The 26,303-nt window shown below is 37.4% G+C and overlaps 1 protein-coding gene across 1 annotated transcript; it reads right to left on the bottom strand.

The window, feature by feature from the left end:
- Positions 1–3,534: 3,534 nt before the first annotated feature.
- On the bottom strand, positions 3,535–26,097 carry LOC121382985 (40S ribosomal protein S6). The gene is made up of 5 exons (XM_041512702.1): positions 26,025–26,097; positions 20,269–20,400; positions 15,945–16,155; positions 7,287–7,436; positions 3,535–3,823 (listed from the first exon to the last, which is right to left on the bottom strand). Exons 1-5 carry the CDS (start codon positions 26,028–26,030, stop codon positions 3,579–3,581), a joined length of 744 nt encoding a protein of 247 aa, XP_041368636.1. The 5' UTR covers positions 26,031–26,097; the 3' UTR covers positions 3,535–3,578.
- Between the last annotated feature and the right edge of the window lie 206 nt (positions 26,098–26,303).

Here is a 26,303-nt window from a genome sequence, read left to right as displayed (position 1 = left end):
AAGTATGGTGGGTTGTGGGATACAGCTCGGTGGGACAGTGCTGGTCTCAAGTGTGGCGGGTTGTGGGATTCAGCTCGGTGGGACTGCTGGTCTCAAGTGTGGCAAGTTGTGAGATACAGCTCGGTGGGACAGTGCTGGTCTCAAATGTGGCGGGTTGTGGGATACAGTGCTGGTCTCAAGTGTGGCGGGTTGTGGGATACAGCTCGGTGGGACAGTGCTGGTCTCAAGTATGGTGGGTTGTGGGATACAGCTCGGTGGGACAGTGCTGGTCTCAAGTGTGGCGGGTTGTGGGATTCAGCTCGGTGGGACTGCTGGTCTCAAGTGTGGCAAGTTGTGAGATACAGCTCGGTGGGACAGTGCTGGTCTCAAATGTGGCGGGTTGTGGGATACAGTGCTGGTCTCAAGTGTGGCAGGTTGTGGGATACAGCTCGGTGGGACAGTGCTGGTCTCAAGTGTTGTGAGATACAGCTCTGTGGGACAGTGCTGGTCTCAAGTGTGGTGGGTTGTGGGATACAGCTCGGTGTGAGTGTGCTTGTCTCAAGTGTGGCGGGTTGTGGGATACAGCTCGGTGGGACAGTGCTGGTCTCAAGTGTGGCAGGTTGTGGGATACAGCTCGGTGGGACAGTGCTGGTCTCAAGTGTGGTGGGTTGTGGGATTCAGTTCGGTGGGACAGTGCTCGTCTCAAGTGTGGTGGGTTGTGGGATACAGCTCGGTGTGAGTGTGCTTGTCTCAAGTGTGGCGGGTTGTGGGATACAGCTCGGTGGGACAGTGCTGGTCTCAAGTGTGGCGGGTTGTGGGATACAGCTCGGTGGGACAGTGCTGGTCTCAAGTATGGTGGGTTGTGGGATACAACTCGGTGGGAGTGTACTTGTCTCAAGTGTGGTCGGTTGTAAGATCGATCTTCCTCTGTGGACTCTTTTAATATTCCCAAACTCATGGCGATAAAATCCAGAAAACTAGGAAGTTAATGTGAGCTTTTCAGCAAAGATTAAAAAGAAAGCTTTTGGGAAGACTTAACATTTAGAATTTCTGGAACCTAATTCACTAATTTGCGATCTGCAATGTTTTGACCGTCTGTAATCAACTTGCAACTTTGCATCATCACAGTGCAGGGCAAAAAAGACAATGCAAAGTTGCTTAAGTGCCCAAGAATTGGACCCTAGGTTTCATTCCTCACCGACTGGTACATGGGAGTATGGGGTATACTAATCACAAGTTAAGGACCACACGAACACTGCATCTGAAGCGGGATTTCTCTGTCGGTCTGCCAATGATATGGAAACGCTCTTTTGGCCATTGGATGATGAAACGACTCATTTGCAGTCGTCCCACTACTTCTTGCTAGATACTACATCCTTGAACCATGTTGGGGCTCAGCCCCTGTTCCCGATGATCAGTTTACATCTTGGTGGCATGCTTACTTGAAGCCAGATTCCAATAAAATTTATACCAACCCTACCCCATTCCAACAAGGATTTTTTTGTTCAATGTTTTGCGACACTTTCTACCAGCGATCAAAATGTTTTATTTAACAACACACTCAACATATTTTAATTACGGTTATATGGGGTTGGACATATGGTTAAGCACCACATAGATATTGAGAAAGAAAACCCGCTGTCACCAGGGTATTTTATATGTACCATTCCACAGACAGTACGACACATACCATGGCCTTCGATATACCAGTTGTGGAGCACTGGCTAGAATGAGAAATGGGCCCCACCGATAAAGTAAGCGGCTGATGTATGTGCAATCTGCAATGTTTTGACCAGGTCTAACAAATTTTCATTATTAGTCTCTGCACAGATATATACAATTTAAAAAAAAAACACCTGATGATGAGAAGTCATACTGGCCTTAACTTGTTGCGACTAGTATTCCTGTATGTGCTGTCTTGGGATGCATATAAGAGATCCCTTACTGCCATTCATTGTGGAAGCAGTGGTGTTCTCTTGACATTTCCAGACCAAATGTCACAGGAACCATCTCATTTTATAACCAAATGGCCGAAGTTTAAAATACGTCAAGGTAACATTGAACAAAATATTCCTTAGTAGGGCCACCCTGTATATTTGGGAGCAGGATATAACCCAGTGGCAGCACAGTCGGTCTAGTATCAATCCCAATCAATGGGCCCACTGGACTATTTCTCGTTGCAGCCAGTGCTACACAATGGGTGTGACAAAGGATGTGGTATATTATACTATCCTATCTGTGGAATACAACACGAAAAAAAGATTTGTTGATGTCCATCAGCAGTGTGTCAAAATAACACTAAATAACGAATTTATAATGTGCTTGGCTGTTAAAAAAAATAGATCTATATTTCTTAACTTCTCTAAAAATCCTGCCACCAGCTCAGTCTGTTAAGAACTTTTGCACAGTTCACTGCCGAATTCATGGTTATCCACTCACACTTGTAAACATTGGGACTAAATTAAATATAATTGACGTCACAAAGATAAGCAACAAACTTTACACTTTGAATCATATTAAAAAATCCTGCCAGTGCTCCACAACTGATGTAACAAATGCTGTGGTATGTACTATCCTGTCTGTGGTGATACTGGATATAAATTGCATGGCAACAGTGGGTTTTATTATCTGTGCGATCACCACATAACAGAAATTAAAATGTCGAGTACATTGTTAAACAAAACATTCCTTCATATTTAAAGAGGTCAACACAAAGACATTCCTGCATGTAAAAAGTGCGAGATTCCCTCATTAGTCTATCAAAGGTCGTGAAAAAAATACACATTATAGAACCCATGCTAATAAACAAAAATTAAAACATTGTAGGGTTTAGTTTAAAGAGCACTTTAATTATAAATCTTCACCTATGTCAAATGCTTGATACTCATTATCCCCCTCCCACCCCCATTAGCAGCATTCACACTCCATGTGCACTTTAAGCACGCAAACCATACCACTGCCTTTGATAAATTAGCAATGGGCAACTTTTGAAGACCGCTGCAATAAAATAAGTCACGTGGTCTTGGACTTTGTTCCCTAGTCTACACATTTTAACTACCACATTTAGACACTGCATTACCAAACATTCAGCCATTGAAGAAATGCAACAAGAATAAAGGTCATTATAGTTAGTAATTCAAACGTAGAAGACTTGGCATTCCATGAAAGTTTGCCTTCTCCTTTAGTTATTTTAAAAGGGGGTGTGTGTGTGTGTGTGTGTGTGTGTGTGTGTGTGTGTGTGGAGGGTGGAGAGACTATCCAGTCCAAGAAACATTATATTAGCAAACTCCATGACTTTCAAGGATTCCCATATAAAACTGGACTCATAACAACCATTTGATGCCTCCTCTCCTAAAAGACTGAAACAAAAGACTACTTGAAAGAACAATATACTAAACTAAAACCATTTTGTTGTTGGTCACAAAAATATCAATGGAGCCACAACCAACAAAACCCAAAACCATTTTGTTGTTACTGTCAGAAATATCAATTGAGCCACAACCAACTAAAACCATTTTTGTTATTCGTGTCAGAAATATCAACACAAACACTCCATGAAAGTCTTTCTCATTTATTTCCTCGTATGTGAGACATGGTCTCTATTTTTTCGAGTGCGACTCCCTCATGGAATCGCTGCGACTCTTGGAGGAGGACCTCCTACGCTCCAGCTTCCTCTCCTTCGCCTCCTTCATCCTCTGGGCGAGCAGTTTCAGATACTCGGCCGCATCTTCGCGTTTCTTCGACGCTCGCCTTCTCTTCAGGGCCAGTCGGTGTCGCTTCCTCTGAAGAACGACTGGTGTCACCAAACGCTGAATCTTTGGTGCTTTTGTCCTAGGTTTCTTGCCTGGATAACACAAAAAGAATATTGGAATTAACACCTCAAATTAGCTAATTTTCTCAGATTAGAATGAAATTAAAAAAAGATGGAGAGAAAACATTTTATTAAACATACCTAGAAAAACTTGTCTACGAGATCTTTAATAAAACATATCTTTATTAAATAATTATGTTTTCAACTGTTGATTAGAAGAGATTCTATGAGCAGGCCTTCGGATTTCACTGCAACGATCGTTTCCAGTACCGTGTCTCTAAAATCACGGAATTGAAATTTCGTTTCCCATGATTATTATATAGAGTACAACTATTCAACAAAAACAATACACACACACATATATTTAAATTATGTTTCTGATATCACACTACTGACGAATGTGTTTGACACAAATCACATGACCAGATTCAGATTGTTGTGTTAACCAAACTTCTCAGTGTTCCCGTTCAGGTAAACCCAAATCAAGACATCCAACACATGCTCAAATCAAATGCGTTACACATCTGAACCAAAATCACTGGCACTAATAATCTGTAACATATTTTTTAAATATAAATATAATTTTGTAGAAAATATTTAACCTCCCGATTACTATCACTGAAGTTGACAAATTAAAGTTGATGTCACGCATGTTCTTGAGCTTCTGTGGTTTCCTTATGGGAGGAAATGACATAGGCCTAACCTATTATTTTTATTTAGCTGTCAAAATCAAAAGAGCATGTATGTGTATGATGGAATGGATGCAGATGATTCATTCTCTGGAAGTTTCGTCCACTGTTGAAATCGAGACGATTCGTCCACTGTAAAAAAATTGTATTAGTTATTTACCATATATTTCGTCCAGACTAAATAAATGTATGGACACTTTTTATTTGAGTGGAATATCGACAGAGACAATTGCAGCTTGCAACCTAACCTAGCTTTGCCATGCCTGTATCTCTGACATTGCAGGTGGCTTTACCCGCGGCAGAAGGGGGATTACCAAGTATGATGGGGACAGTTTGATAGACATATACTCTGAACATGTTTATTCACAGTTGCCAGGATGCAAGGCACAGAACCTAAAAAGTGTTTCCCATGAAATTTGAAATTCTATGGCCTGCACTAGTGAGAAAATATCAAACTCATTCAACTGATGATCAACAATGTGAAGTCAATATTTGAAATTCTATGGCCTGCACTAGTGAGAAAATATCAAACTCATTCAACTGATGATCAACAATGTGAAGTCAATATTTGAAATTCTATGGCCTGCACTAGTGAGAAAATATCAAACTCATTCAACTGATGATCAACAATGTGAAGTCAATATTTGAAATTCTATGGCCTGCACTAGTGAGAAAATATCAAACTCATTCAACTGATGATCAACAATGTGAAGTCAATATTTGAAATTCTATGGCCTGCACTAGTGAGAAAATATCAAACTCATTCAACTGATGATCAACAATGTGAAGTCAATATTTGAAATTCTATGGCCTGCACTAGTGAGAAAATATCAAACTCATTCAACTGATGATCAACAATGTGAAGTCAATATTTGAAATTCTATGGCCTGCACTAGTGAGAAAATATCAAACTCATTCAACTGATGATCAACAATGTGAAGTCAATATTTGAAATTCTATGGCCTGCACTAGTGAGAAAATATCAAACTCATTCAACTGATGATCAACAATGTGAAGTCAATATTTGAAATTCTATGGCCTGCACTAGTGAGAAAATATCAAACTCATTCAACTGATGATCAACAATGTGAAGTCAATATTTGAAATTCTATGGCCTGCACTAGTGAGAAAATATCAAACTCATTCAACTGATGATCAACAATGTGAAGTCAATATTTGAAATTCTATGGCCTGCACTAGTGAGAAAATATCAAACTCATTCAACTGATGATCAACAATGTGAAGTCAATATTTGAAATTCTATGGCCTGCACTAGTGAGAAAATATCAAACTCATTCAACTGATGATCAACAATGTGAAGTCAATATTTGAAATTCTATGGCCTGCACTAGTGAGAAAATATCAAACTCATTCAACTGATGATCAACAATGTGAAGTCAATATTTGAAATTCTATGGCCTGCACTAGTGAGAAAATATCAAACTCATTCAACTGATGATCAACAATGTGAAGTCAATATTTGAAATTCTATGGCCTGCACTAGTGAGAAAATATCAAACTCATTCAACTGATGATCAACAATGTGAAGTCAATATTTGAAATTCTATGGCCTGCACTAGTGAGAAAATATCAAACTCATTCAACTGATGATCAACAATGTGAAGTCAATATTTGAAATTCTATGGCCTGCACTAGTGAGAAAATATCAAACTCATTCAACTGATGATCAACAATGTGAAGTCAATATTTGAAATTCTATGGCCTGCACTAGTGAGAAAATATCAAACTCATTCAACTGATGATCAACAATGTGAAGTCAATATTTGAAATTCTATGGCCTGCACTAGTGAGAAAATATCAAACTCATTCAACTGATGATCAACAATGTGAAGTCAATATTTGAAATTCTATGGCCTGCACTAGTGAGAAAATATCAAACTCATTCAACTGATGATCAACAATGTGAAGTCAATATTTGAAATTCTATGGCCTGCACTAGTGAGAAAATATCAAACTCATTCAACTGATGATCAACAATGTGAAGTCAATATTTGAAATTCTATGGCCTGCACTAGTGAGAAAATATCAAACTCATTCAACTGATGATCAACAATGTGAAGTCAATATTTGAAATTCTATGGCCTGCACTAGTGAGAAAATATCAAACTCATTCAACTGATGATCAACAATGTGAAGTCAATATTTGAAATTCTATGGCCTGCACTAGTGAGAAAATATCAAACTCATTCAACTGATGATCAACAATGTGAAGTCAATATTTTGAATAGGATGTAATATAGTGATAAAGCAAAGTTAGTTTGTTTTGTTTAACAACACAACTAGAGAACATTGATTTATTAATCACTGGCTAATGGATGTCAAACATTTGGTAATTTTTAGTATCAAGGTATCTTTTATATGCACCATCCCACAGACAGGATAGCACATACCATGACCTTTGATATACCAGTCATGGTGCACTGACTGGAACGAGAAATGTCCAAATGGATCCACCGACAGGGATGAACTGTAGACTGGCCATGCATCAAGCGAGCACTTGATCACTGGGCTATATCCCATCCCTAGTAATAGAGCAAGTCTCGCCTAGGATTCAAATCACACCCAGAGCATCTTCAATAGTAAATCAAAGGCTGTGGTATGTGATGTCCTATGGGGAATACTTCCGAAGAAAAGTACAGTTGCTTTTGAAAGAATGTTGTATTTAAAAATACCACTGGAGCACATTGATTAATCAATCACCTAACCGTTTACCATTCTGACACATGGTTGTAAGAGAACCCAGCTAGTTTTCTATTAGCAATTCTGCTATTGAAAAACGATCATACCTTCTTTCTCTGGAAGTGGTCGGCGTACAACATACTGCCTGACATCATCTTCCTTGCTGAGGTTGAAGAGTTTTCTAATATGGCTGGCTCTCTTGGGCCCCAAACGGCGGGGGATGGTCTTGTCTGTGAGGCCGGGAATCTCCTGCTCACCTACACAAACAACAATTTATTACTGCAGCAAATTTATAACACCTATAACAAAGAATAGTCATAAAATTATTGTTTCTAAAAATGTTGATGTATCAAATTCACTAGCAACAGTATTTTAATTTCTACTAAAAACACTGGCAAAGGTAAAATCCTTTTAGTCCATTCAGATGTGCATTAAAAAAATGTATTGCTAACAATTTAAATAAGAATTCTGAGAGTACTGCTAAAGCAATAATGTCCCACAAATGTTAGTATCTCCTAAGGTCATGGGCCGTAACTATGAAAGTCAAACGATCTGCAACGGAGTTCACATTATAAAGCTGCTATACACAAAATTTCAGTTTAATATCTTGAAGCATTGTAAAAATAAGTCCGGAAAAATATTTGTAAAAATAAATGATACACCAAATTTTAACTCAATATCTTAAGGTATTATGAAGACCCCCCCCCCCCCCCCCCCCCCCAACCCTCGAAGAACTATATGTGGAACATACAGAAAAATGGACATGAACTTATACTTGGACTAGTAGGGGACTAAGAAACATCCTAAGAGTACTGCTAAGCAATACATGTCCCTCACTATGCCCAACAAATGTTCATATTTCTTACATTTAAAAAAAAAAGGAAAAAAAAAAGGGAAAATTTCGATGTCAATGTTATCTATAACTCAAAGGCCCCCCCCCACCCCCAATCCTCTTCAAGTTGGTCTCTGGTCAGACCGAAGTTCCAGAACTGATGTGGCAATGCTGCTTTTCTTCTTTTTTTTAAAGCATAGATTGCAAAGAAAAGGAGGGTATGTTTGATATTGTCAAATAAGAGTAACAATTATTCTGTAGGATGAGTCAAAAAATGCAACTACTAATCCCAACGGGCGATTTGACAGTTCTGACATTTTTTTTTTTTTTTTGGTATCGAATCCACGACTGCGCATTAGCTATGCCAGAATTACAAACAATAAAAAAAAAAAAAAAGGTTAAGAATTATGATAATGTGTATCGCATTGACAATAGACCACTTTAGAGTTCCAAAATGTGTAAGCACAGCTTTCCATAAAATAACTGGTCAAAGAAAGGTCAATACATCTTGAAAATGTAAGTGTATTTTAACTAGATCGTTCTGTTAAATACTTGTGTGATGTTACTTGAATTTTGTAAATCTATATGAAAGAAATGTGAAAAACACTGTCCATACCAGAATATTTCGAAATTTGTTTTGTCAAACAAGGTTTGTGGCTTAATTTCATTTGCCATGTGATGTTGGTCACTTGGCATACCAAGTGTCCTTAATATTTTTGTCAAATATATATCTATCATTTGACATTAAGACAGTGTATATAATATTGTTAAACACTAATATATTGTTCTATAGGCTGACGGACTAAAGTAGTGTCGGAAATAGAATAAAAATGATTTTTGTCAATTATTTCTTTCATATTAAACTGACAAGTAAATATTTTGTAAATATTTATTTAATGATATAACACATTTTGATGATATGTGTCAATTTCATTTACCCATAAACAAACTTTTAATTTAAAACTGCAAGTTAACTGATTATTTTGAATTGCAGCATAAATTATTAATTATGACCAGCATATTTAGTAAATATAAATTCAATATTAGTACATTAGAAATTTACACAACCGTGCAACAACTTAAAGGTGCTATATCATAGTTATATGTGAGAATCTGTTTGTGATAAAGATTCTCCAATAAAAACGTATTTTCTACTAGTAAATAAATTTATTTCCTATAATAATTTATGGGCATATAGTTAAAGGTGTAGTTTTTAAATGTTAAAGCAAAATGTAATAAAAACATGATTTGCAATAGCTGTCATTATGTAACTTTGAGATAGCACCTTTAACACCAGTATAATAGATCACAAACTCAAAATGGTTCTTGACAGTTTTGCTTAAAAGTTACTTATAAATGTCTACAAATATTTTGTTTTGGAGAGGAATACGGGTAAAACTGTCATCAGAAACAGTCCCTCATATATTGTAACAGCAATGAAATTGATCAAAATTTATTATAGTCTGTTCCAATAAAGTGCACAAATCACCTGTTTACTGATATCTTTATTTTAATTTCAAAAGTAAACACCACCTTGTACATCAATGAGAGCCAAAACAAGTAAATGCTAAATTAGGTAGACTTATCATTAAATAAATATTTACATAATATTTATTTGTCAGTTTAATATGTAAGAAATAATCGACGAAAATCATTTTTATTCTATTTCCAACAGTACTATAGTAACAATCCTGGTGAGCTAGTACATTTTAGTTGGTTCTGGTCTGGCGGACTAGTGAAATATTTTCTGTTTATCAACCCTTCTAAATAACGGTCATTCCATGTCAAATGTATCACTTTTTTTTACCTTTTTTGCTCTGACCCCCTCAGACTTTACTGAAACTTTATACACTAGAAAGGGAGTCAGAAACAACCTCTCAGCCAAACGGTTTCCGAGATATAGGACACCAAAGTCATGTTATTAAAAATGTGAAAACTTGCCTCCAGATTAAGCTAGGTATGTCATTCAACTATCATTTTAAAGCTTTTTAGAAGAATAAATACCAATTAACTTGACACACCCTAGTTACGGCTAGTTGTTAACCATTACGGTGTTGTTTTTCGCTATTAAACCCATTTTTTCACACATAAAATTGCACTTTACTTACCGTTTATTATTTAGAATATACATTTCCATTCACCTGAAGTGTTTTTTGGTAATCCTAGTTTTTGTAATACCACAAAATGCATTTTTCGTATTTCATAAATCGCACGCACGTCTGAGAAAAAAACGTTGAGCAGACAAGGTCTAATCTATTTTTAGAGGGGATATTTCCATTTCAATGTCACAGACGTTGGTATATCACGTGACCGTTATCATTTTGGTTCGGTTTGTTTTCTTGTGCACGGTTCACGCAATCAACATCCGATTTGTTGTTGTTCATACATTACAAACCCTTAAAACCCTTACGATATCTGGAGAGGGGATACAACCAGGACAGAACAGTTGGAACATGTCCAGGAGAGGTAAAAGAAACGCAACCCCAAGTCTGTGAAATTTGTCGTGACGTAGGCATTGTTGTGCTTCGAGTGACATCTACCGGTGACATCAGAATAGTAACTTTCAAAATTATTTCAAGCAATTGGGACATGGGGATTCCCATGGTATTTATCGATATAAAACCTGCTTTTTCACTCCATTTGATAAAAACGTGTTACAGGTTTGTAGATTAACCAAATTATAATTTATTTTCGCTGGATGGAACTAGGGTGTGCGGCTTTAAAATGAATAACACATTTTCAGATTGACCGTGACTGTGACCTTCACCTCCGTAAAATGAGTAATCAGATTTTTTCAAAAAGTTCACAAAACAGATACATTGGTGTAGAAAAGTCTGTGAAGCTCAGAATGTGCACAGGGTTTCTGAGATAAGAGTTAGTCATGTAAACATGGGTGCTCTGCACTTAACTGAATCACAGTGAGTACTTCACGTAACAGCTTGTTTAGCCAATTGTTAATAGTTCAAGTGAGGCTGTAGGCAACCCTGAAAACTGTTTCCAATAATCAGTGTTCTCGCTGCTCCATTTAAGCCATTTTGCCGCCCTCCTTTCACGTTCCCCGCCATCCTTTATTTTTGAGCGCCCCTCTTTATTTTCCAGCACCCAGGCTGCAAAATGACCGGGTTCGCATCGCAAAAAGCGATGCAAAATCTTGCGATCGCGATGCAATATTGTAACAATGACTAGCAGTTTGCGATGCATGTTTTTTGTAACCAAATTGATCTTTGAATTGAGATCGCGGGAGAAGAACGCACTTAGGGGTGTAAATTTTCCGTGATCGCAGCCAAGGTACATGTAACTGATTCGTCAATGATAAACATTTTTAAAATTTATCTCAGTGTACAACCTTCTCGCGTGTGTTAGTATTTCAAATAGAAAATACTGTCGGAATACGCGGAGGATGTTTGAAGTTTTAACAAGAACAGTGATGTAACGTACTAGTTGCTACGTCATCGTGGTAACCTAATTTGCAAGCAGCTATGACCGTGTACACTGAACTTGTAGCCTACCGTGCATGCAAATATACTATGTTCCCGAATTAAATATACCTCGAAAATTGCGAACATGCTGATAGCTCCGCGAATTTAATTACGCGTTAACTTATTTCCGATTTAGCTTTGAATAATGCCTATAGATATAAAACACATAGCGCATCGTGTGCACTTTATTTTTATCGTCAAATTACCTGCCACATGGTTTTATACTACAAATGACACTTGGTGCTATGTATGATCTGCGTTCAGCGATAGCCAGTAGTCGAAATGTCTGATAATTATTTTGACCGGTTGTCGGAGTGGTCGTTCGGTTTAACTTGTTGCGTAAAAAACAGTCTAGCAAACATTAGCGACAAAACGGCTGGCTGAACTCACATCTGATATCTTGTGACTACGAGATTTCAGTTTGTTGTTTTTACACTGATTATTCTTATATTCGATACATACTTGTGGCTTTCGTTATTTGTAAACCTGAATGCAACCTATGAATACTACTAATAAATAGTATTTGGTCTAGTTTGTGATTTTTCAAGTTTTCTGCATCATGTATTATCAGACATACATGCGGACAAGACTAACGGCACACGGACCGCATGACGAGAATGTCTCGAGTATAATTATATCGTCATTGAAAGGAGTTCAGTTGATATTGGTCGTTTTTATTTTATTATTGGCAAAAACTATCATGAAAATGTAAAATCAAAGCTTGATCGCGAATTATTTTAGCCGCGAAAATGTTTGCGTATACATACGGTATTATCGACTAATTAATAGCTTGGCGTTTTTAATTTCGAATTGCCTCGGCAAATAATGTTCCGGTAAAATATGTATATATATCGTTTAAGAATTATCAATTTTCATAACAAAAATGAACACTGAATACGTTGGAATGATCAGCCAAATGAGGAATTTTTCTCGGGCTTCAGTTGCACTTTGGATCAGACATACAAATCAACTCAGGAAAGACTAAAAAATCACTTTGAACAAGTTAGATGACCAAGCTGCTTAGCATAACCATTGACAAATATTATTCAGAAATATGTTGTACTATAAAAATTAAACCCCGACATTTCTATGCTATTTTCTATATAGCCAAAAAAAACCAAAGTGAGATTCTCTGGGTGTGTGGAGGGGGAGGCAACTGCCCCCCTTGACCTCCGGAGGATACGACCTTGTAAAGAAGTGACAGTGATGACCCTTCACATGTAGTTCTGTACTTGTTTTATTTTGGGGTAATCAGCCCACAATACAGATACATGTATAAGAAATATGCAATTTTATTGAAAATAATGTGTTTTATTCATGTTTACTCATTTTATTAAAGTGCTAATCAAATTCCAATAGTTGCTAATCAATTCTCCATCCAGTAGGAAAAACTGCTAATCAAAATTTTAAAAACAAATTGCACCCTGAGCACCTATCTCCGCTATTTCCAAATGCACACTTTTTTCCACACAAAAAACAACGATAAGTCAACACACTGGACATCAAAGGAAACGAGCCGCGTTGTGTACGAAAAAGCAATTGACGAAACATTTATGACAGTTACCGTAATGTAATTTAACATTATTTTTAACAGCCTCTAGTTTGTCCAATATCTGTATCCATTTGTATGTTTGATAGACACAATAAAAGTTATATTTTATGTAAGCAATGAAAACATTTTATTTTTTTACGGATTCGGCAATCTCCGATTGAAAAAAACCCCTCTTATTTGGCGCCAAATTTGTCACATGATCAGAACGGTCATTCTGTCTTTTGTTTCCACTATCGTTTGATATTTTGTCCTCAGTTGCAGATATAATTGGTTGAAACTGATGATTTTTACTTTCTGTTATTCTGTTTATTCAGCAGTTCTTTATAAAATATTGTAAACTTTTCATTTTGAAGGGATATGAATGCTTATAAAAACAACGGAAGTGGTAGTGTTCATCATTAAAATCATTTATCTTGAGTGCCAAATAATATATACACCGCCTTTACAAAAACGAAACTACTTTTTATCAGCTGGCGATAATATTTTATCACAGCGATCGATTCATTCGATGAAGATTGAAATAACAAAAATGTATCTGACATTAGGAGATCACTTTACAAACATCTTTATTGTTTTTCGTATATCTTGAAATCTTTATTAAAAATAATAATATTAAAACTTTGATAGGTCCAGCAAAACCGGAACTGCCCGTGAATGTCAGACCAATATCATTTTCGGTTCAATTAAAAGACAAGTTTTTTTATAGACCCATTTGCACTTTTTTGTAGGCAAAATAAGGAGTATGTCTTTTCTCTCAGTCTACCAACACAACAATATGATAACCAAACTACCCCCCCCCCCCTTTTTTTTTTGAAGGGTGTGGTGCCAACTGGCCGCCCTCCTTTAATTTTCACCCAGCGAGAACACTGATAATGCTTTTTAAATCAAAATTATAATGAAACAATGTTATGTAACATACACCATCTTGGAATCCATGCTTTCTTCAAACAAGTAAAACAATAATGACTAATTTAAGATAATTTAATTTTTCTGCTAACCAAAACACAATTTACAATTTTTACTGCAAACATACACTGAACATTTAGGTGCAGCCTTCCATATTTCTATTTTCCTATGCTTAGGTTTCCCTGAATGTGATGGATTAAACTATTGTCAGTCACACTCCTGATCGTGCTTCCTGCTCTGACAGACTACATTCGACCAGCAGAATTAATGGCCGGTTCAACAAGAGTTAAAATGTCATTTACATCAGCCAGTAGTATGTCTGGGTGACAAGAAAAGACAAAGGGGAAGGGCCATGTGGGTAAAGAATGTTCAGTTCTACTTCTTGATTCTCTGGGCCACCACTGTCCACTTCAACAGTCACTGCTTCTCTCCTCATTGTTGGGCAAGAAGAGCACTCATTCACTTCTAGATTTTAATTATAACCAATTATACTGGTTTGAAAAAAATTGAGCTTTTGAGTACCAGTTATGCTTTTTGTTTTTCCAGTCTCAGTTTGAGGGCAGCAGCTTCTTGGTGGTAGTCTTCAGTACTGGTGGATTGAAAGGTGATAAAAGAGATGTTTGTTGATGCAAAATCAAACAGCTGTTGTGGTGTGATCATTTGGAGTGCCTATGTATACATAATTGGCTCTATCTCAGAAACCCTTTAAGTGCACATCCTGAGCTTCACAGGGACTTTGAAAAAATCTACAATTACTAATTTCAGGGAGGTGAAGGTCAAGTTCAGTCTAAAAATATGTATTATTATTTTTAAAACTTTCGATTTCATTGGAATTTGTTCTTCTTCTAAAGAGATTTAAAATGATAGTTGATTGACATTCCTAGCTTAAATTTTTGGCTGAAAGGTTATTTCCTAGGCCCCTACTAGTGTATCAAGTTTCTTTGAAGTCTGAGAGGGTTAGTGTTTCGGGTGTTAACATGGGATGGACCCATAAGAGGTATATTTAACCTTTTGACTACTGCAGGCTAGATACGTTACGGCAGTCGAGATACTGTATACAGTGCATTCCCCAATTCATATTTCCTGCTGTTTTGCACACGACACTGACTGGAACCGATTTAGTAACAGGAAATAGAAGACAAGTCAGCTTCCGGTTTCTTTAGATTTCGTTTTTCTCAATGGATTATATCTTGGAATTTTCGAGTTTATAAAGTGGTTCAGGGCAAGCATTTTCGCACGTCACGGTCATTTTCAGGGATCGATAGCCGATTGTGACAGCTAATTTGATAATAAATTTGATCGTTTTACCAACAATGAAAATCACCAAATATGAATCATACTTCGTTGTTTTTTTTAAGTCTGGTCAGAAAACCACTGTTATTGGGAACAATAGACATAAATACTGGACAGCTGGCTACAAATGCCCAAAGTAAATGCAACTTTTTCGACATTTCGCCTAATTTTAATGAACATCAACCAATCTAAATTATCATAAAAATTAAAAAAAGCCATGAAAATAATACTTACCGATTCAAATATGAACTTTATTTTATGTATTTATAAAATATTTAAGTGAATATATGTGAGTAAAAATTATAAACTTGTATCCACTCAACATATTTTTTGTCAAAAATTAATCCAATAGTCTAAAGGTTAAATTGAAATCAGAATGCATGCGTGCTGACCTGAGACCAGAAATTTATTTTGTTTGGCCTAATATAGCTATACACAAAATTTCAGCTTGGTATCTTGAGGAATTGCAAAAAAAAAAAAAAAAAAAAAAAAAAAAAAATATATAAGAAGTCTGGAAAATGATGTGGTAGAGACACAAACTCATAGTTCCTTCAGTTGAAGTGGTAAGGCACAATAATAAACTTTATTAAATCGAAACTCATTCTTCAAACATGTATTATGAATCTGGCTAGCTAAATAATAATAAAAAGTTGCTACAATATAGTATAAATGCATTTTTATATTAATAAAATTTTACACCAACCTTTCTTGATGATAATAACTGACAGAACCGACAGATTGCTGTCGACAATGCAGCCACGCACAGACTTTCGCCTACGCTCGCCAGACCTCCTGACTCTGAAACATGAATGACCCTTAGACAGCAGGAGCCTGACTCGACCAGTGGTCAGCACACCTTGTTTCATGGGGAAACCCTGCTTGTCATTGCCGCCAGTGATGCGCAGTATGTAACCCTGAAATACACAAACAGCAAGATAATAGTGAACATTCTGATCCACCAAATTGGAGAGGAAACAACAGGAATAACAAAAACACGTATAGTTGTGAGAGATATGCTGAAATGATTAAAATTGAATATACTTACTTTGAGAGAACTGTCTAACATTATAAGGGGCTCTGTCACTGATGTAAGCTGGACACAAAAATATTAGTAGCAATTTGGCAAAGTTGATTAGCAAAATTCAAAGTTTGCTTTAATGACACTTAGAGCACACTGATTTATAAATCACCAGCTATTGGATGTCCAACATTTGGCAATTTTGACATATAGTCTTAGAGGAAACCAACAACATTTTTCTTCACCTAAAAAGAATTAGTTTAAAAAATAGCTGACATATACATATGACAAGGTTTTTTTTTTAATGAGCTTTTTAGTGAATTGGTAACAACACAATGTCTAAAGAAAGAAAGAAATGTTTTATTTAACGATGTACTCAACACATTTTATTTACGGTTATATGGCGTCAGACATATGGTTAAGGACCACACAGATTTTGAGAGGAAACCCGCTGTCGCCACTACACTGGCTACTCGCACGCACTTGTGTAGTGGGATATGACACAAACCTTTTTAAAGTTATTAATAAGCGGTTTCAATACACCTCACCCCTTGTAACGTTTTGTGACCATGCCATATTTTACTTTGGGGTCTTTAGTAATACATATATGTTAAAACAAAATGGCAATGACTGGTTGAATTTTACTTTATGAATTAACATTACGTTGCACAATAACCACCACCACAACCCCACCCCCCAATTATGTTTTGTCACATCCCATAATTCCCACTCTCCTTGGTGCACGTTGCGTAGTTCTCGAATGACCCCATTATTCAATCGTAAATAATAAAGATGTAACATACCGCTGGTCGGTAAATGTTATATTTGACCGGATCAAATTTAATTAAGTTTCAATATCTATAATACGCAATCTAATATCTCCCAGCAGAACTATTACATTGTAACAGTGTTCAAACTCGCACGTGCTGTTCGTCACATGGTGTGACATCGGGTACGGCCATTACTTCAAAGGGAGTGAGTAGCACATTTAAATTAAAGGTGGGTTTTTTCCACTTAATTTACAACTACTGTAGTAACATTTTTTGTTTGTTTTTTAATTACAAAAACCATAACAAAAATGATTTTAAATAATGATAATAATAATAATAAAATATTTGAAGAAAAAAAGTACGAAACATATGTACACACCTTTTTACAAAATAAGATAGTCTGCTTGAAATAGCACAGCAAATGATAGTGAAGGGTGCACAATAAGTCAATACTTTACTTTCTACGTCCGTTCGGACTATGTAAATAGAGGATTGGACGTGTTGCGATAGATCCCAAATATGTGTTAACGCAAATGGATAAATTAAAACAAAAAGTTGTATTCTTCTACCAAAACTGTATTATATCAGACAATGTAGGTATTATTACTAAAAACTACGACACAACAGACTGTATCAAAACAGGATAAAACTAATTTGCATATCCAGGTTAGACTTGTTCGTCACGTGTTCGTAATCGAAAAATATACAATTAGCTAAATTTTAAAACATTTTTATGAGTTCAAGTATCCGCAATAAGAGTAACTTTGGGAATCTTTATTGGGAAACTGTTGGGTCGTAATTGGGAATCTTTATTGGGAAACTGTTGGGTCGTAATTGGGAAAAGGTTTGATATTGGATTTGGAATTTACATTAGGGGAATGGGGCCGTTCATCGGCCCCAAAATGTATGGTAGATTATACCCATCCGATAGGTACCTAAAGGGGGGTCAGTGGGGCAAAGAAAACGGCCGAAGTGATCGGGTTGACATTACGGAAACCGAAAACGGCCGAAGTGATTCTCATTTAAAAAAAAAAAAAAAAAAAAAGACTGAAAAAATAATTTCCACAATTTCTCTGACGACGGAAATCCGTCTCATGACGGACAGTTAACAGCCATGAACATCCACTCTATAGGAATAGGACACATTATTTTTGATATGCCCTCACACATCACAGAAAATTAGATAACATTGTGTGGGTGAAAAACTGCAGTTTGTGTGCATACATCTGACACAATGCATATTTTCCACTGTACATTCTACATAGGGATGGAATAAAGTTTATATATACTCTTCAAAAGAAAAAACGCAAAACCACATTGTCGTAACATTTGGAGAATTGATTTAATTATTGAATGGTGAGTCCGATAATTACCAAATGTTGCAGGATTGTTCACAATTCACTCTAGTCCATTGTGAGTAGGTGATAGGACACACCACCAAGGTCAAGGTCATCTGGAGTCAATACCGGGTGTGGCCTCCGCGTGTGTTGACAACTGCCTGGCACCGCCTGCCCATTGAAGCAACCAGAGTACGGATGACGTCCCGGGGGATGGTGGCCCACTCGGCCTGCAAGGCTGCTGCCAGCTCGGGCAGGGTCTGGGGCTGCAGTTGTCGCTGTCGGAGGCGTCGGTCCAACTCGTCCCATAGATGCTCAATTGGGTTCAAATCCGGGGATATCGATGGCCAAGGAAGGACATTAATGTTGTTGTTCTGTAGGAAAGCCGTTGTGAGACGTGCTGTGTGAGGCCTGGCGTTGTCATGTTGGAACACTGCGTTGGCGTTGGCCATAACTGGAACGATGTGTGGCCGGAGGATCTGGTCAATGTAGCCCTGTGCATTCAGGTTGCCCTGCACGTGGACCAGGTCAGTTCTGCCAGTGTGTGAGATGGCTGCCCACACCATGACACTACCCCCGCCGAATCTGTCCACTTCCTGCACGCAGTTTGCCGCATAACGTTCACCACGACGCCTATACACGCGACATCTTCCATCATGACGTCGGAGCAGAAATCGGGACTCGTCACTGAACGACACCTGTCTCCATCGCAGTTGAGGCCATTGTCGATGAATCTGGCACCACTGCAGTCGGAGTCGACGGTGTTGTGGTGTTAAGACGACACCTCGAACTGGACGTCTGGCACGAATTCCTACCTCACGTAGGCGGTTCCGTACGGTCTGGCCGGATATCCTGCGCAAACCTGGTATTGCTGCGGCTGTGGAGGTGGCAGTAGTCAATCGTTCCCGAAGGTGGCGTACCCGGATGTAGCGGTCCTGCCCGGGGGTAGTGACCCGTGGTCGACCGGATCTAGGGAGGTCACGTGTTGATCCATGTTGCTGGTAACGGTCCCCCAGTCTGGAGATGGTGCTTGGGGACACATGGAATGCCCTGGCAACGGCCGTTCTGGATTCGCCTGCGTCTAGTCGGCCGATGGCATTGTTTCTCTGCGGTTCACTGAGACGTGGCATGTCCTAGATTGTCAACTGTCGGCCAGATACAGAGGCCAGGCAAGCGAACACCCTGCACTTTTATACTGTCGGTGTTCATGTTGCACGTGCAGACAACGCACGTGCAGTGGTGACATGGTTTGCACGTGGCTGCGTTTTTGCGAATATTCACATTTTGGAACTTTATTGTACAGTAGCTGCGTTTTATCGAATGTAACCGTGGGAATGTGTTTGGGACATGCAATGACCTTATATTCACAAAGCATGAACCGGTAGGAAACATAAAATCGGAGTTATAACCCATTTGTACCCTTTTGCGTTTCTTTTTTTGAAGAGTATATAACAATGGTGCCCTAGTTGGTTCTTACAATGTATAACAATAAAAAGTTGTGAAACTTTTTGTACATTTATGTAATGCTTGGCTGAAGTGTCTGAAATGTACGTCCAATACCACGGAATTGCCCCCTAAATTTAACTTTAAATCGTATTTGGTGAGCACTAGTTTAAACCATGACTATCATACTTACAAGTAGTACTAAGCATACAACCAAAAGGAGAATGATTTATACATTAAAATTTGCTTTACTTTGTGTGGCAATTCAAAACACCACAAATTTAACATTTAAGAAAAGAAAAAAACTGTTGGGTAACAAAATTGGATGGGGAAAAAAAAACCCAATTCAATGTTGCATCAAACTTGAAAAACATCGATAAAAAGAGAAAAAAAGCTTTCCAATTTTATAATAACCTGCATAATAACAAACGATGTGGGGGAAATAATGTGGATACCAACCTTCCACTCATCACCCAAACTGTCGGCAGAGACTTCTGCCGATATACGCTTGTCATAGAATGGACGCAATTTTTTTTCATCGTCAACTTCGATCAGTTTTTGACAGCCAGTTGCTGGGAAGGCTATGTTCAGCTGTCAAACAAAATGAAAAGTAAAAGGTAAAAAACTGTGCTTCTGCATGCATATATCCAATAGAAGTCGGGAAAGATATCAACCCAGTATGCCTCATTCTTTCAATATAAGGGAACCTCATCCTAACTAATGGGTTATCCAAAATTTCAATTCTCAGGGGCCTTCTGGAGTGATATCTGTCCCGTGTCCTCCATTCTATCAATATTAATTACAATCGGTGCCCCTATTATGTCAATACAATATTGATAATCTATATCAATACTGCACAATTTCTGCCTACCAAACAGTAGTGAAAGATTTCTGCTCTAATACAACAATTTGACGTTAATAAATGTAACATTGATCTTGAATTTATAGTTCCAGGACAAGAAATGTTTCACAGTTATCACTAACACACACACTACAAGAAGAAGCCAGTTAGCAACTATTGAACTGGATCATTATAGTGATCTTCCTAAAAATTTGGCAAGGCATTGTAGACCAAACATTTTTGGGGCATTTTCACCATTTTTGGGGCACTTGTATTTCATTGAAAATACACAAAAATTAATTGAAATAAACATTAATGTAATTTATGTGCTTGCTTTAATAAATGAATGGCAAAAGATATAAAAGGCATATTTTATTATTAATTAATAATAACTTTTTGGGTGTTTTATAAAGGCAATTTTGGAATCACTGAAAAAGGCTTGTTTAATCTCTGGCATATTTTATTATTAATTAATAATAACTTTTTGGGTGTTTTATAAAGGCAATTTTGGAATTACTGAAAAAGGCTTGTTTAATCTCTGGGCAGCATGGCGCAGATTAAGGCAAGATGGTGCTAGACTATTGAGGCATGGTGCTGCACCGTGCTAAAACAAGCTTGTTTAATCTCAGGGCAGCATGGTGCTGATTAAGGCAAGATGGTGCTAGACTATTGAGGCATGGTGTTGCACCATACTAAAACAAGCTAGGGAAAACACTACATTATTGAAAAGGGGTGCTGTCGGGTATCTTCATGTAGTGTGTGTATTAAATTTGTGATTAATATATGATTTTTTTTTTATCAAGAAGCTTGAAAATTATTGATGTACCATGCCTTGTTATAGAGGGGCACGGGTCGAACTCTTTCCCTTGACATCAAACATAGGATTGTTGTTGTATTAGAGCGAGAATCTTTGGCTACCGTTTGGTCTGACGGTTAGAGTGATATAAATTTCCAAATATCCGTCTAACTCTCTGTCGGAGTACTCTGACAATTTCCAACCCAAATCGGAAAGATATCCGCCAGTTAACCCCATTATATTGATAACGTATAAAAAGGGAACGTAGCTTACTGTAAACATAAAAAGTAACCTTAACCGTAACATGTAAATCTAACCCAACAACCAGTCAGATCTGCGATAAATGCTACTTAATCTTATTTTCATAAATACCTTATGATTGGCATCGTGTTGATATATTTTTAGAAAATACAATCGATACATTACTGTGCAAAACAAGAATGCATTGATTTTTATTTTTAATAGGATTTTTGCCAGAAAAACATGGCGGATTCACATATGCATTGTGGGTGAGACAAAAAAATTTAATGTATAAATCTAATCAGTTGATTCATAAATATATAAACTGTATAAATGTGCTGTCACATATGGTGGTCTAATAATATATGAACAAAATAATATGACAAACGAACATTTACGGAATGTTTCGACATGATTCTTAAACACATTTTAGTTGACAATAATTTAAAACAAATAGTGTTTTCCCCAGCTTGTTTTAGCATGGTGCAGCACCATGCCTCAATAGTCTAGCGCCATCTTGCCTTAATCGGCACCAAGCTGCCCTAAGATTAAATATGCCTTTTCAATAATTAATTCTAAAATTGCCTTTATAAAACACTAAAAAATATATATGATTAATTAATAAAATTTTCCTGTTATATATTTTGCAATTCATTTATTAAAGCAAGCACATAAATTACATTTATTTTCATTTCAATTAATTGTTTTTTTCTTTAATGAAAAAAAACATGCCCTGAAAATGCCTCAAAATTGTCTAGTCTACCATGCCTTGCCAAATTTTTAGGGAAAACACTAAAATACTTATGTAAATAGTACACAACCTAAATCAGGTTAATGTTGTTGTTTTTTTTAAATATTATTTGGCACAAGGAATCTGACAATATTTTTATCCCATCGACTTGACTTCCTTTTCAGTAAGTATTTAATAATATTTGAAAAATGCGATATTTACACCTTGGATGCACAATGTTCACATTGTTATTATTACATTCAGGTCCATCCCGTATCCTAACATTGGTACTTAAAGTTACAGTGTCTGGTTACCATATCATGCACAAATATGAAATACAAGTTCAACTGCACTTTTAAAAAAATGATGTGTGTTCGCTATGAACGGAGAACGTCAAAAGCATATGTTCGATTCGTCGCCTGTGCGGCCATTGCTCAGCAATGCACAAATTTTAGTTAACAGGTGCTTTTACGGATTTGAAATTGTAGGGTTCATCTCAAAAAATTAAATGAGAATTCTTGCGCTGTACAAAGAAAATTCGGTTGAGGATATGTACTATTCTTTCGTTAAAAACGGTTTTGATCTTGACAACGTACTATCGACAATCATACCTTCCTATTTAAGAATTAATATTTTATAAAGTGTTAGTAGAACTTTCAAAGTTTAGTTTGTATAACACATTGATCATGTGCATATTTTTAATAAAATATACTACTCAAAAGAATTTAAGGGTCAAAAATTTATAACCAAATAATTTTCAGAGTGTATTCGATTGATGATGTAAACTACACCAAATTTTTTATTTATTGTTCCATATTTACAAAAAAACACAAATAAATGTCACTGTATACAAGAAAGTCACATGACATGCTGTCAAAGTTGAAGGTTGTCAAACATGGATTTTACACATTAGAACATTTGTTTAATAGTGTGTGAATCTACCCCTGGCGCGAATACACTCGACCCATCGTTGCCTCATGCTGTTGATCAGACGTCTGAAGAACTCTTGGGGAATGGCCTGCCACTCTGCCATAAGAAGTTGACCCAGATCATGAAGGTTGGCCAGAGGGGCATGGTTATCCCGAACTCTCCTGCCTAATTCGTCCCAGGCGTTCTCCATTGGGGCCAAATCAGGCGAATATGCTGGCCAATCCATCCTGGCGATACCTTGTTGTCTGAGAAAGTCCGTTACCACCATGGCGCGGTGGGGTCTGGCATTGTCATCCTGCAGAACTGCCCCACCGCCAATCTGCTGAAGGCCTGGGAGAACCAATGGCCGGATAATCCCATTCAGATAGCGGATTCCATTCAGATTGCCATCCACCACATAGAGGGGGGTCCTGTGGTGGATAGAGATGCCGCCCCACACCATGACGCTGCCACCACCGAACCGGTGACGTTGTCTAACGTTAACGTCAGCGAAGCGCTCCCCAGAACGTCTGTAGACACGAACCCGACCGTCGTTGAACTGGAGACTAAACCTGGACTCATCAGTGAACATCACTCGACCCCACTGAACACGTTGCCACCGCAGATGAAGCGTGCACCAGTGACGTGGTAGGAGTGGTGGTCGAACAGCCTGGCGACGGCAGCGTAGATTATTGGCTCTCATACGATTGCGTATGGTTTGATCAGACACTCGAGTTCCAGTCGCAGTCCGCAGATTGTCACGTAATCGGCGTGCAGTGGTTGTGCGTTGACGTAGAGCCATATTGGTGATGTAGCGGTCCTCTCTATTTGTAGTGCTTCGGGGTCTTCCCGAACGTGGACGATTTCGAACAGAATTCGTTGCTTGGTACCGTTGCCACAGTCGGCCAACGACACTCTGACTGACACCAAGTCTCAGAGCAACATTTCTTTGTGTATTGCCATCCTGAAGCCAAGCAATAGCCCTTCCTCGATCTTCGATAGTCAGCTGAAGTCGTACCATTTGTCGAATTTGGAGTGTGCACCGTACACGAACGCAAGCTCCAATTATACGGAAATTCAGCATTGGGAACATGGAATACACGTGCAAAGCGTGCAAATGAAGCGCGTTGTGAAAAAGCAAGTTATGGGCTCTTAGCAGACCTTTCGCTTTCGCCCTAATTTACGTGCAAATGTAAGCATGTTTTCGCCATTAGAACTAGTCGACAGTGTCAATGACAGTGGATTTTAATTCATTTATGGGTTGCTTAGACCCACTTTCGTCAAAATGGAACAATACCATGCGTGACATTATGGTCTAGCTAATATAATTGACATTCAGAACATAATGTCGAAAATATCGTCTGACCCTTAAATTCTTTTGAGTAGTATATATTAAAAGTAGAAAATGACAGTTTTCACTTTTTAATTTTACGTGTGGTAAAATCGACAAATTCAAATAAATATTATTTCGTTTGGAAAGGATAAAGTTATTTTGTTTTGTTTAACGACATCAGTGTTAGAGCATATTAATTTAATAAATCAGCAGGGTTGGGGGTTATAGACTGCGTTGAGCAAAATTTATATGGGGCCATGTTCCCCCAGAAAATATATTTCAATTTTTTTTTATCTTGGTCAGGGAAGGGTTTCGAACCCCAATACCCTCCCCCCTGCACATGTCGAACAAAAAACGTAATTTCTCGCCATCTGCCATTTTACTTTATTATGGAATACTCTTTAAGAGGGGTGGAAGCCTCTTAAGTATGTGACGTCATCATGAATGCATTATATCATAATCAACTCATCTCATGACGTGTTATACATAATACACGTCACATCCTTCCACCCCACCGTTCAATAATATGTAACGCTGTAAAAGTCCAAACCTCATTGTTAACAAGTACAATAAATTACTCACCTACCTTTTAATTACCATTAGAATTCCCCCACATTTTGTCTAGACATAAATCTTGAAAAAACTATTATAATATAATGACAGATTTCACGATACTAAACTATAACCATGTCACCTTGGAGAAAAAGCCTGTAATTTTTCGCTATGTATCACTTTTTTTCCATAATACTTTCCAAGAGGGATGGAAGCCTCCGAACAATGTGATGTAATGAATATACAGCGTACACGCATAACTTGTTCCGTCAGGTGGTACTAACTAATCACCAATACACACAAACGTATCTCTCTCCCCATACACATATTTATAGAGCGTATTTAATTTGTCTCTCTTCAGTCTTGCGCTGGCTTTTAGGTTTCACCTAGTTAATATTTATTGTGTACAAAGCCAAAACATGGGTGCAAAAAGTGACTGTCGACGACTTTAATAAAAAATAAAAATAAAAATGTTGCCTGTCCATACCTATCAATATAAAGAGGGACCCTAGCCATTAAGATTAAACGGGGGTGGGGGGGGGGGGGGGGGTGGCGGCTGATATTTTACCAACAAAATGCGCAAATTGCTTTGGTACGAACCAACTAGTGTACGAAATTACTAGATATCCAAAGATGGACTCAATGAACGCAATATCGACAACAAACATTATCCGAAGAATCGATGGCATTTGGGGAGATTATAATATGTAAAACACATCTGATGACATTAATACCGAATCTAAAATACTGTATCAAAATTAATTTTTATTCAAATATCACAAGTATCATAATTATTAATAAAGTATTCCCCAACCTTCATGGTGTCGGTTGTGCACCAACACTTGGACAACCGGAAAAGGAAGTTGAATTATAGCCGACACTTATTTAACCTTAGACACAAAACGTTAATTGTCACAATATAACTAAATATTATTTATTCAACAGATATTCCAAATATCATTTAATATTTAATATATAGATACCATTGAACTGTTGTATTTCTGTAATTATAAAAAGAAGTTCAGTAATGATATTTGTTTTGAGATTAATAAACATGGAGGCGGGAAGTTTGGGTAGGTTCTTGTGGCCACAG

The sequence above is a fragment of the Gigantopelta aegis genome, chromosome 2 (genome assembly GCF_016097555.1).
Source record: "Gigantopelta aegis isolate Gae_Host chromosome 2, Gae_host_genome, whole genome shotgun sequence".
NCBI lineage: Eukaryota > Metazoa > Mollusca > Gastropoda > Neomphalida > Peltospiridae > Gigantopelta > Gigantopelta aegis.
The sequence above is the reverse complement of the archived record's forward strand: the minus strand, read 5'-3'. Positions and strand labels throughout refer to the sequence as shown.

Bases quoted from the DNA above. Each gene is read 5' to 3' on its own strand.
- LOC121382985 (XM_041512702.1), bottom strand. The intron at 16,156-20,268 runs GTTGGTATCCAC...TGTGTATTTCAG, and splicing joins GTTTGGGTGATGAGTGGAAG to GGTTACATACTGCGCATCAC. The intron at 3,824-7,286 runs GTATGATCGTTT...TGTGTTATCCAG, and splicing joins ACCACTTCCAGAGAAAGAAG to GCAAGAAACCTAGGACAAAA.